We start from the raw sequence: 13,396 nt of genomic DNA, 5'->3' as shown, positions 1-13,396 counted from the left end.
AGGGAACGTTCAGACCAATCTTAGATCTCAAGATCTTAAACAAGTTTCTCAAGGTTCCATCGTTCAAGATGGAAACCATTCGAACTATTCTTCCTTCCATCCAGGAAGGTCAATTCATGACCACGGTGGATTTAAAGGATGCGTATCTACATATTCCTATCCACAAGGAACATCATCGGTTCCTAAGGTTCGCATTCCTGGACAAGCATTACCAGTTCGTGGCGCTTCCTTTCGGATTAGCCACTGCTCCAAGGATTTTCACAAAGGTACTAGGGTCCCTTCTAGCTGTGCTAAGACCAAGGGGCATCGCTGTAGTACCTTACTTGGACGACATTCTGATTCAAGCGTCGTCCCTTCCTCAAGCAAAGGCTCACACGGACATTGTCCCTGGCCTTTCTCAGATCTCACGGATGGAAAGTGAACGTGGAAAAGAGTTCTCTATCTCCGTCAACAAGGGTTCCCTTCTTGGGAACAATAATAGACTCCTTAGAAATGAGGATTTTTCTGACAGAGGCCAGAAAAACAAAACTTCTAGACTCTTGTCGGATACTTCATTCCGTTCCTCTTCCTTCCATAGCGCAGTGCATGGAAGTGATAGGTTTGATGGTAGCGGCAATGGACATAGTTCCTTTTGCGCGCATTCATCTAAGACCATTACAACTGTGCATGCTCAGTCAGTGGAATGGGGACTATACAGACTTGTCTCCGAAGATACAAGTAAATCAGAGGACCAGAGACTCACTCCGTTGGTGGCTGTCCCTGGACAACCTGTCACAAGGGATGACATTCCGCAGACCAGAGTGGGTCATTGTCACGACCGACGCCAGTCTGATGGGCTGGGGCGCGGTCTGGGGATCCCTGAAAGCTCAGGGTCTTTGGTCTCGGGAAGAATCTCTTCTACCGATAAATATTCTGGAACTGAGAGCGATATTCAATGCTCTCAAGGCTTGGCCTCAGCTAGCGAGGGCCAAGTTCATACGGTTTCAATCAGACAACATGACAACTGTTGCGTACATCAACCATCAGGGGGGAACAAGGAGTTCCCTAGCGATGGAAGAAGTGACCAAAATCATTTTATGGGCGGAGTCTCACTCCTGCCACCTGTCTGCTATCCACATCCCAGGAGTGGAAAATTGGGAAGCGGATTTTCTGAGTCGTCAGACATTGCATCCGGGGGAGTGGGAACTCCATCCGGAAATCTTTGCCCAAGTCACTCAACTGTGGGGCATTCCAGACATGGATCTGATGGCCTCTCGTCAGAACTTCAAAGTTCCTTGCTACGGGTCCAGATCCAGGGATCCCAAGGCGGCTCTAGTGGATGCACTAGTAGCACCTTGGACCTTCAAACTAGCTTATGTGTTCCCGCCGTTTCCTCTCATCCCCAGGCTGGTAGCCAGGATCAATCAGGAGAGGGCGTCGGTGATCTTGATAGCTCCTGCGTGGCCACGCAGGACTTGGTATGCAGATCTGGTGAATATGTCATCGGCTCCACCATGGAAGCTACCTTTGAGACGAGACCTTCTTGTTCAGGGTCCGTTCGAACATCCGAATCTGGTCTCACTCCAGCTGACTGCTTGGAGATTGAACGCTTGATCTTATCGAAGCGAGGGTTCTCAGATTCTGTTATCGATACTCTTGTTCAGGCCAGAAAGCCTGTAACTAGAAAGATTTACCACAAAATTTGGAAAAAATATATCTGTTGGTGTGAATCTAAAGGATTCCCTTGGGACAAGGTTAAGATTCCTAAGATTCTATCCTTCCTTCAAGAAGGATTGGAAAAAGGATTATCTGCAAGTTCCCTGAAGGGACAGATTTCTGCCTTGTCTGTGTTACTTCACAAAAAGCTGGCAGCTGTGCCAGATGTTCAAGCCTTTGTTCAGGCTCTGGTTAGAATCAAGCCTGTTTACAAACCCTTGACTCCTCCTTGGAGTCTCAACTTAGTTCTTTCAGTTCTTCAGGGGGTTCCGTTTGAACCCTTACATTCCGTTGATATTAAGTTATTATCTTGGAAAGTTTTGTTTTTGGTTGCAATTTCTTCGGCTAGAAGAGTTTCAGAATTATCTGCTCTGCAGTGTTCTCCTCCTTATCTGGTGTTCCATGCAGATAAGGTGGTTTTACGTACTAAACCTGGTTTTCTTCCAAAAGTTGTTTCTAACAAAAACATTAACCAGGAGATTATCGTACCTTCTCTGTGTCCGAAACCAGTTTCGAAGAAGGAACGTTTGTTGCACAACTTGGATGTTGTTCGCGCTCTAAAATTCTATTTAGATGCTACAAAGGATTTTAGACAAACATCTTCCTTGTTTGTTGTTTATTCCGGTAAAAGGAGAGGTCAAAAAGCAACTTCTACCTCTCTCTCTTTTTGGATTAAAAGCATCATCAGATTGGCTTACGAGACTGCCGGACGGCAGCCTCCCGAGAGAATCACAGCTCATTCCACTAGGGCTGTGGCTTCCACATGGGCCTTCAAGAACGAGGCTTCTGTTGATCAGATATGTAGGGCAGCGACTTGGTCTTCACTGCACACTTTTACCAAATTTTACAAGTTTGATACTTTTGCTTCTTCTGAGGCTATTTTTGGGAGAAAGGTTTTGCAAGCCGTGGTGCCTTCCATTTAGGTGACCTGATTTGCTCCCTCCCTTCATCCGTGTCCTAAAGCTTTGGTATTGGTTCCCACAAGTAAGGATGACGCCGTGGACCGGACACACCTATGTTGGAGAAAACAGAATTTATGTTTACCTGATAAATTACTTTCTCCAACGGTGTGTCCGGTCCACGGCCCGCCCTGGTTTTTTAATCAGGTCTGATAATTTATTTTCTTTAACTACAGTCACCACGGTATCATATGGTTTCTCCTATGCAAATATTCCTCCTTAACGTCGGTCGAATGACTGGGGTAGGCGGAGCCTAGGAGGGATCATGTGACCAGCTTTGCTGGGCTCTTTGCCATTTCCTGTTGGGGAAGAGAATATCCCACAAGTAAGGATGACGCCGTGGACCGGACACACCATTGGAGAAAGTAATTTATCAGGTAAACATAAATTCTGTTTTTATAGACACTAAAACTTTACACTTATTTTGTCACTTTTCAAACAACTAATGAAACTTTAAAAAAAACATCTACTTGTTAGTCATGGACTAATCTTTTCTTTGAATGCATCATTCTATCTAGCATGTATTTAGTGTTTAATGTCCCTTTAAGGTATGTCCCTCTGTCAGGGGAATATTGCAATTTTTTTGGGAGGTGTAGGTAAGTTCCATTTTGTATATTTGGGGGCTGGTGATTGTATCTGAAGGATAAATAATCAGTTTTTGTTTCAAGTATTCTTGAGAGAGAGATTTATTTTATTCCTATGCCTTGCTCTCCTGCATTGCAGATCCAGAGGAAATTGGTTATTGCTCTTGCTCCTTTAGGCAAACACATTCAGGGTTTCTACTCATACCTGTTCTTTGTTTCTAAACAAAGCATCTTGCCCCATCCTGGACCTGAAATCCCTAAACAAGTTGCAAGCTATATGCAGTATTCTTCCTCTAGTACTATAATGTCTGTTTATGTCAGCCATAGACTTATGCAAATCCTCATATCACAATTCACAGGGACAATGGGAAATACCAAAGGTTTGACTTTCTGGACAAACATCACCCATTTGTAGCTCTGCCTTTACTCTCCTCACAGCCTGCAGGAAGTTCAGTAATGTGTTTGGGGGCCTTACTGATGATGACCCCATGCACAGGTCATTTTATTATGTGCTTATCTGGATGATATTCTATTGCAGGTACCCTCTCGTTAGAAGGCAGTCAAGCACATGAATGCCTTATTTTCACTTATGTTGATATTAAAGACTTACAGTATGAGATGTCACATTCTTAAAATTTGTTTTAAATGCAATGTTTAAATACGCACAAAAGGGAAATTGTCTGTTTTTACACGGTTGTAAACAAATGTAACATTTGATTAGAGTTTACACGTGTGACCAATTCATTTGTGAATCAAGTGCCCTGAAACATGCACCCAGTGTGTCTTGTGTATAAGAGTCTAAGTGGTTATGGTCCTATTTATAATTAAAAAAAAAAAAACATGCACCACAGATGCTGGGTCCCGACTCTAACCAAGGATTGATTTTCACTTGCCTCCTAACATTCAGATAATAACCCTTAGAACTTACTTTTAGATGGTGTAAAATAGATGAATATCTACAATATACTAGAGTATATCCTAGAAGTTTGTATTGTTGGTTGCAAATTCTCATTCTGTTCTGGTGCCCTAAGAATGTATTTGTTTACTCTCTCTCCCATAAAATGTGCAAAAAATACTTACTGATAAATCCATAAGGAAACCTTAATTTATGTTAGATATTTTTTTTTTATTGTCATTTAAAAATAATGCAAATGTTGCAGTAAAACTGTATAAAAATAAAATTGATAAATATTGTGTTTTAATTTATTTCAGGTTAACTGGACACCTAATGTTAACAAGGAGTTATTAGTGAAAGGAATTTTACCTGATGTTGAAGTATCAAATTTAGTAAAGGATGTTCGATACTGCCAAGTTACTTATCATGATGAACATGTGTCTTTGGAAAGTGCATTCACCGTGAAGTATGTTTCACTGATATATGCAAATAAATAGAATAACCTCGTAAAATTTAAATGCTGCCCTTCAAAAACCCTTCAATTTATTTCTTCTACAAGATATGACGAGTCCACGGATTTCATCCTTACTTGTGGGATTTATCCTCTGCTAACAGGAAGTGGCAAAGAGCACCACAGCAGAGCTGTATATATAGCCCCTCCCTTCCCTCCACCCCCAGTCATTCTCTTTGCCTGTATAGTAATAGGAAGAGGTAAAGTGAGGTGTTAGTTTAGAGTCTTCAATCAAGAAGCTTTTTTTTATTTTAAAAAGGTGCCAGTGAGTACTATTTTACTCAGGGAGAAATTGTCAGTCTGGATTCCCAAGAGGAATGGAGACATTCATTTTCTTTGCCCTGATGTTGATGATCTTAGCAAACGTTATCTAAGATCCATTTTGGTTCCCACAGAGCTTCTGAAGGTAGTGTAAGAAAATATTCAGTGTGGAGAACGGTGTCATACTACAAGCTGCATTGAGGTTTTAGTCCTTTACTTTTGGGGAGGCTTGTTATATCAGAACAGACTGACATTATTCCCTGCCAGGGAAGCGGTAATCAGTAGGCACTATATGTTTTATGGTGGAACTGGAATTTACTTTATTTTATATTGATACTATACTGTGATATGTGAGTCAATATGGGCTAGACACTGGGAGATGTGGTTGTGAGACTATTATTTGGTTATTATTGGCCTAAGTAACATGGCTGTTTATTGCATTCGTTTTATAATACTCATGATTAGGGGACCACATGGCTTTCACTGATTTGTCTTCCCATGCGGTTTTTGGGACGGTTAGTGCGACGCCCATGGTGGGCGGGGCCTAATTTGCGCGCTCAGATGCGCAGTTTTTCTTCAGTATAAGGCAGAAAAGCCCTAGCTCCGGTGGGGCCCAGGTTTAATTTGCAATCAAAACAAACAGTGAACGCAGCCGGCCGGTCACCCGATGAACCGGAAGTCAGTCCAGAAACCAAACCGCGAGGCAAAGCGGTATGGAAAGGAGTCCCAAACAAACAAAGCAACTGGATGCACGGAGTGCCGTAGCCGGAGAGCAGGGGATCAGATTGCCATAGGTAAGAAAGTAGAAAAAATGGCAGGCTCTCAATCCAAAAACTTATGATAAAAACTGAAAAATTGATTGGACAACGTTAAAAAGTTATACATCAGACATGGCAGTAAAAACAGTGCAGGTAATCTTACATGTTTCGCGCCCCCTACAGGCGCTTACTCATAGGGGGCGCGAAACATGTAAGATTACCTGCACTGTTTTTACTGCCATGTCTGATGTATACCTTTTTAACATTGTCCAATAAATTTTTCAGTTTTTATCATAAGTTTTTGGATTGAGAGCCTGCCATTTTTTCTTTTCTTAATTTGCAATCAACGGATCGTCATTTAATTGAGTACCCGGAGGGCAGGTAGGCGCCACAGCAGAGCTGTGGCGAGGTGCAGGGGCTCATATTGTTTAAAAACTTATTATATACAATAAAGGTGCTATAAAGTGTTACTTGCATTTTCTAACAAATTGTGCAATAATATTTAGCTAACTTGAGCCTAATAGGATATTTTTTATTGCTGCAAAAATCGTTTTTTGCGAGATCAGAAAAATAGTTGCGCTTTTATTATTTAAAGGTGCAGTACACTTTTCTTAAAAAAAAATGTTGCAGTTTTTTTTTTACTTCAGAGGTCAACAAATAAGGTTAAGAACGACTATTGTTGCTATTGCTAGTCGGTTTAACATGTCTGATTCTGAGGAAACTCCTTGTTCTATGTGTTTAGATGCCATTGTGGAACCCCCCTCTTACTTGTGCCCCTCTTGTACTGAAAGGACCTTACAATGTAAAAAACATATTTTATGTAAAGAAAGTGTGCCTAAGGATGATTCTCAGTCTGAGGAGAATCAGGATATGCCGCCAAATTCTCCCCAAGTGTCACAACCTTTAACGCCCACCCAAGCGACGCCGGGTTCCTCAACCGCGTCTACTTCATTTACTCTGCAGGATATGGCTGCAGTTATGTCAAATACCCTTACAGAGGTATTATCTAAGTTGCCAGTGTTACAGGGCAAACGCAGTAGGACAGGAATCAATGTAAATACTGAGTCCTCTGATGCTTTGTTGGCTATTTCCGATGTACCCTCACAGGGATCTGATTTGGGGTTCAGGGAACTTCTGTCTGAGGGAGAACTTTCCGAATCGGGAAGTGTGTTACCTCAGACGGACTCAGACGTCATGTCCTTTAGATTTAAGCTGGAACACCTCCGCCTGTTACTTTGTGAGGTTTTAGCGACTCTGGATGACTGTGACTCTATTGTGGTACCACCAGAGAATTTGTGTAAAATAGACAAATATTTAGAGGTACCTGCTTACACTAATGTTTTTCCGGTTCCTAAGAGAATTTCTGAGATTATCAAGAGAGAATGGGACAGACCGGGTATACCGTTCTCACCTTCTCCTAATTTTAAGAAAATGTATCCCATATCTGACACTGTTCGGGAGTCTTGGAAGACAGTCCCTAAGGTGGAGGGAGCAATATCTACCTTGGCTAAGCGTACAACTATTCCTATTGAGGACAGCTGTGCTTCAAAGACCCTATGGATAAGAAATTGGAGGGTCTTCTAAAAAAGTTATTTGTTCATCAGGGTTTCATTTTACAACCGACAGCCTGCATTGTACCGGTTACCACTGCGGCGGCTTTCTGGTTTGATGCCTTAGAAGAGTCTCTTAAGTCTGAGACTCCTGTAGAGGATATTTTAGATAGAATTAAGGCTCTCAAGCTGGCTAATTCTTTTATCACAGATGCCGCCTTTCAAATTGCTAAGTTGGTGGCTAAGAATGCTAGATTTGCCATTTTAGCGCGTAGAGCGTTATGGTTAAAATCTTGGTCTGCTGATGTGTCATCTAAGTCAAAGCTTTTGGCTATTCCTTTTAAGGGTAAAACCCTATTCGGGCCTGACTTGAAGAAAATCATTTCTGACATTACTGGAGGTAAGGGTCATCTCCTACCTCAGGATAAGACTGCTAAATTGAGGGGTAAACAAAATAATTTCCGTTCCTTTCGGAACTTTAAAGGAGTCCCCTCTTCCGCCAAGCAGGAAGGGAATTTTGCTCAGGCCAAGTCCGTCTGGAGACCCAACCAGGCTTGGAACAAGGGTAAACAACCCAAGAAGCCCGCTGCTGCTACCAAAACAGCATGAAGGGCGGCCCCCAATCTGGGACCGGATCTAGTAGGGAGCAGACTGTTTCTCTTTGCCCAGGCTTGGGTAAGATATGTTCAGGACCTGGAAATTGTGACCCATGGGTATCAACTGGAATTCAAAAGTTTTCTTCCAAGGGGGAGATTTCTTCTTTCACGGTTGTCTGTAGACTAGATAAAAAGAGAGGCGTTCTTACGTTGTGTAAAAGACCTCTATACTATGGAAGTAATTCGTCCCGTGCCAAGACTGGAACAGGGGCAGGGGTTTTACTCAAATCTTTTTGTGGTTCCCAAAAAAGAGGGAACGTTCAGACCCATTTTAGATCTCAAGAGTCTAAACAAGTTTCTCAGAGTCCCATCTTTCAAGATGGAGACTATTGGAACAATTTTACCAATGATCCAGGAGGGTCAATATATGACTACCGTGGACTTGAATGATGCATACCTTCATATTCCTATATACAAGGATCATCATCACTATCTAAGGTTTGCTTTCCTGGAAAAACATTTTCAGTTCTAGGGTCCCTTCTGGCGGTTCTTAGGCCACGGGGCATTGCAGTAGCGCCTTATCTGGACGATATTCTGATCCAGGCGTCGACTTATCATCTGTCAAAATCTCATACAGACACAGTGTTTTCCTTTCTGAGAACTCACGGATGGAAGGTGAATCTAGAAAAGAGTTCACTAATTCCACAGACAAAGGTTCCCTTCTTGGGAACTCTGATAGATTCTATATCCATGAAGATTTTTCTGACGGAGGTCAGAAAGTCAAAGATTCTAAATACTTGCCGAGCCCTTCAGTCCAATCCTCGGCCATCAGTGGCTCAGTGCATGTAGGTAATTGGATTGATGGTGGCGGCAATGGACATCATTCCATTTGCTCGATTTCATCTCAGACCACTGCAACTGTGCATGCTCGAACAGTGGAATGGGTATTATGCAAATTTATCTCCTCAGATAAATCTGGACCAGGAGACCAGATACTATCTTCTTTGGTGGTTGTCGCCGGATCATCTGTCCCAAGGGACGTGTTTTCGCAGACCCTTGTGGGTGATAGTGACAACAGACGCCAGTCTACTAGGCTGGGGTGCAGTCTGGAATTCCCTGAAGGCTCAGGGTGTGTGGACTCAGGTGGAGTCTCTACTTCCAATCAATATTCTGGAATTGAGAGCAATATTCAATGCGCTTCAGGCGTGGCCTCAGTTGGCTTCGGCCAAATTCATTCGCTTTCAGTTGGACAATATCACGACTGTGGCTTACATCAATCATCAAGGAGGAACGAGGAGTTCCTTAGCGATGACAGAAGTTTCCAAGATAATTCGATGGCCGCAGGCTCACTCTTGTTATCTATCAGCAATCTACATCCCAGGAGTGGACAACTAGGAAGCAGACTTTTTAAGCCGACAGGCTTGTCATCCGGGGAGTGGGAACTCCATCCAGAGGTCTTTGCCTCCCTGATTTGCCGATGGGGCAGACCGGAATTGGATCTGATGGCGTCTCTGCAGAATGCCAAGCTTCCAAAATACGGATCCAGGTTGAGGGATCCTCAGGCCGAACGGATAGATGCCTTGGCAGTGCCTTGGTCGTTCAACCTAGCTTATGTGTTTCCACCGTTTCCTCTCCTTCCCCGGGTGATTGCTCGGATCAAACAGGAGAGAACTTCAGTAATTCTAATCGCGCCTGCGTGGCCACGCAGGACTTGGTATGCGGATCTAGTGGACATGTCCTCTCTGCCGCCGTGGGAACTTCCATTGAGACAGGACCTTCTCATTCAAGGTCCTTTGATTCCCAGGATTCTGTCTTTTCTCCAAGAAGGATTGGAGAAAGGGTTGTCAGCAAGTTCCTTAAAGGGACAAATCTCTGCTTTGTTTATTTTACTTCACAAATGTTTGGCAGATGTTCCAGATGTTCAGTCTTTTTGTCAGGCTTTGACCAGGATCAAGCCTGTGTTTAGACCAATTACTCCACCCTGGAGTTTGAATTTAGTTCTCAATGTTCTTCAAGGGGTTCCATTTGAACCCATACATTCCATAGATATTAAGTTATTATCTTGGAAAGTTTTGTTTTTGGTTGCTATTTCTTCTGCTCGTAGAGTTTCTGAGCTTTCAGCGTTACAGTGTGATTCGCCTTATCTTATTTTCCATTCTGATAAGGTGGTTTTATGTATCAAACTTGGTTTCCTTCCTAAGGTTGTTTCTAATAAGAATATTAATCAGGAAATTGTGGTTCCTTCATTATGTCCCAACACTTCTTCTAAGAAGGAGCGTATGTTGCATAGCTTGGACGTAGTCCGTGCCTTGAAGTTTTACTTGCAGGCAACTAAGGATTTTCGTCATTCATCTTCATTATTCATTGTGTTTTCTGGAAAGTGTAGGAGTCAGAAAGCTACGACTACCTATCTTTCTTTTTGGCTGAAGAGTATCATCCGTCTGGCATATGAGACTGCTGGACAGCAGCCTCCTGAAAGAATTACGGCTCATTCTACTAGGGCTGTGGCTTCCTCATGGGCATTTAAAAACGATGCTACTGTTGAACAGATTTGCAAGGCTGCTTTTGGGAGAAAGGTTCTTCAAGCAGTGGTGCCTTCCGTTTAGTTTTCTGTCTTGTCCCTCCCTTTCATCCGGATCCTGTAGCTTTGGTATTATATCCCACAAGTAAGGATGAAATCCGTGGACTCGTCATATCTTGTACAAGAAAAGGAAATTTATGCTTACCTGATAAATTTATTTCTTCTACGATATGACGAGTCCACGGCCCACCCTGTCATTTCTAGGACAGGTATGTAATTATTTTTGTTAAACTTCAGTCACCTCTGCACCTTTGGCTTTTCCTTTCTCTTCCTAACTTCGGTCAAATGACTGGAGTGGGAGGGAAGAGAGGAGCTATATATACAGCTCTGCTGTGGTGCTCTTTGCCACTTCCTGTTAGCAGGAGGATAAATCCCACAAGTAAGGATGAAATCCGTGGACTCGTCATATCGTAGAAGAAATAAATTTATCAGGTAAGCATAAATTTCCTTTTTGTAATTTCATGAAGAAGTACATGTATCGACTGAGGCAAATCTAAGATTCAAATGTTTGGATTTTTGCTAATACTTGCATACTAACATATTTTAAAAGTGCTTCTAATTTAAATTTATTTCATGTAATTGGCAAGAGTCTATGAGCTAGTGACGTATGGGATATACAATCCTACCAGGAGGGGCAAAGTTTCCCAAACCTCAAAATGCCTATAAATACATCCCTCACCACACCCACAATTCATTTTTACAAACTTTGCCTCCTATGGAGGTGGTGAAGTAAGTTTGTGCTAAGATTTCTACATTGATATGCGCTTCTCAGCATTTTGAAGCCCGGTTCCTCTCAGAGTACAGTGAATGTCAGAGGGATGTGAAGGGAGTATCACCTATTGAATGCAATAGTTTTCCTCACGGGAGATCTATTTCATAGGTTCTCTGTTATCGGTCGTAGAGATTCATCTCCTACCTCCCTTTTCAGATCGACGATATACTCTCCTATTCCATTACCTCTACTGATAACAGTTTCAGTACTGGTTTGGCTATCTGCTATATGTGGATGGGTGTCTTTCGGTAAGTATGTTTTCATTACTTAAGACACTCTCAGCTATGGTTTGGCACTTTATGCATTATTATAAAGTTCTAAATATATGTATTGTACTTATATTTGCCATGAGTCAGGTTTAGGTATATTTCCTTTTGCAGACTATCAGTTTCATATTTGGGAAAAAACATATTTAGGAAATGTTTTTCTTACCTGGGGTTTAGTCTTTTTTTCAAATGGACTGTTTTTTTTTTCATTAAATTTTGTGGGCAAAATTAGGCAAAATTCGTTATTTCCAGCGTCTTAGTTGACGCCGAGTTCTTTGCACAAGGTTGCGTCTTCAATGACGCGAGTGTGTCATTTCCGGATGTTGTTAGCGCAAAAATTTTTTCAGTTGCGTTGTGCGCCATACTTGGCACCAAATATTTTTTTTTATTTTTTATTGAGGTAAAATTTTTGGCACACACAATGAGCTTTACAGCATTATACAATTGCGCTCCAAGAATGCTTATAACAAGGTACATCTTATGAATCACATTAAAAAAAAAACATATAATGAACAATAACTGTTATCAAAAAGATGCAAAACCCAGGGTGCACACTATAAGTGCATAGAAATGAGCAAAATCTTCTCAGTAAATTAAACGTTTGCTGTAAAGGATAAAACAATGTAAGAAAATACATGCCAGTAAAAAGAGCTAAGCCCTCAATTCCTTTTAGGGGGCCTCTTTTGGACCGCACGTCTTATAGAATAATATCATTTACAGAGAGCTATCTGGTTGAGAAGAGACCACTTGTGGATCTCATTAGTGGGACCTCAGATTTTTTTATTATTTTGTAAACAGAAATGCTAGACAATCCTTTTAAGGCAGGGAAGGAAAATAAGGACAATATTATGGTGTACTACAGGCTATGCTTATCAAGGGAATAGTGAGGTGCTGTATAGTCAAGATAAACCGCGTATTTAACCCTCATGCTATAGGAGGTATATTATGTGTGGGGGGGGCGGGGAGGGGGGGGGAGGTAGTTTGCATATGTTAAGAACCAAAGATATAATCTCAAGAGCATATGAGGGAAGAATAGGAACAAGCAAGATACACGTTAAACTAAAGCAATAACTGGAACATGAGGGCCTCAGGGTCGATGTTCTCAGAGTTGACACACACTATGTGGGTTATTCCTTATATGGCGCATGGTAAGGCCTTACATTGTAGGATGAACGCAGGTCCAGCCTGCATTAAGAGCATTTCAGAGGCTTTACAGTGAATCTATGAAGCACAGTACATTAATGGCCACAGCAACAAATTATGCATTTGTCACCTATGTCACGTATCGGTCCACTCTCCCAAGTAGAGAAATGAAAATAGAAAGATATTAACAGAGATGACAGTAGCTGTAGCACTGTATAATTAAAATGCCTAAAATAAAAGGTCTGCAGATCCATTATTAATAGTGTCTGAGAAACCAAGAGCCAAAATGCAGGTATACCAGGATTAAACTAAATGTGGGCTTATATTCAACTCAGTCAAGTATTTAAACCATATTACTTGGGTATGGGCCCTATACCCAAAGACAGGAATGCAAACAATGATGAGAAATTGGATAGGTCTTATTGAGCAACTATTACCTGGATTACAGCTTGTAGGCACGGCACCACAAATTCCCTAGTAACAAGGCATGGTGTGTCTATAGCCATATGATAAAGTGAGGCATTTCTCTTGTTAAGTGTATTCAGTCCACGGGTCATCCATTACTTATGGGATATATTCCCTTCCCAACAGGAAGTTGCAAGAGGATCACCCAAAGCAGAGCTGCTATATAGCTCCTCCCCTCACATGTCATATCCAGTCATTCTCTTGCAACTCTCAACATAGATGGAGGTCGGGAGAGGAGAGTGGTGTTTTATACTTAATTATTTCTTCAATCAAAAGTTTGTTATTTTTAAATGGCACCGGTGTGTGCTGTTTTTTTCTCAGGCAGTATTTGGAAGAAGAATCTGCCTGTGTTTTCTATGA

At 41.8% G+C, this 13,396-nt stretch overlaps 1 protein-coding gene across 1 annotated transcript in view; it reads left to right on the top strand.

Moving 5' to 3' along the window:
• Window positions 1-13,396, top strand: part of SMCHD1 (structural maintenance of chromosomes flexible hinge domain containing 1) — a 1,770,687-nt gene that overhangs the window by 1,047,758 nt on the left and 709,533 nt on the right. The window contains exon 25 of the mRNA XM_053715865.1: window positions 4,451-4,599. Within this exon, the coding sequence (XP_053571840.1) occupies window positions 4,451-4,599 (149 nt within the window). The remainder of the gene's footprint in view (window positions 1-4,450; window positions 4,600-13,396) is intronic.

The sequence above is a fragment of the Bombina bombina genome, chromosome 5 (assembly GCF_027579735.1).
Source record: "Bombina bombina isolate aBomBom1 chromosome 5, aBomBom1.pri, whole genome shotgun sequence".
NCBI classification, from domain to species: domain Eukaryota; kingdom Metazoa; phylum Chordata; class Amphibia; order Anura; family Bombinatoridae; genus Bombina; species Bombina bombina.
The sequence above is the reverse complement of the archived record's forward strand: the minus strand, read 5'-3'. Positions and strand labels throughout refer to the sequence as shown.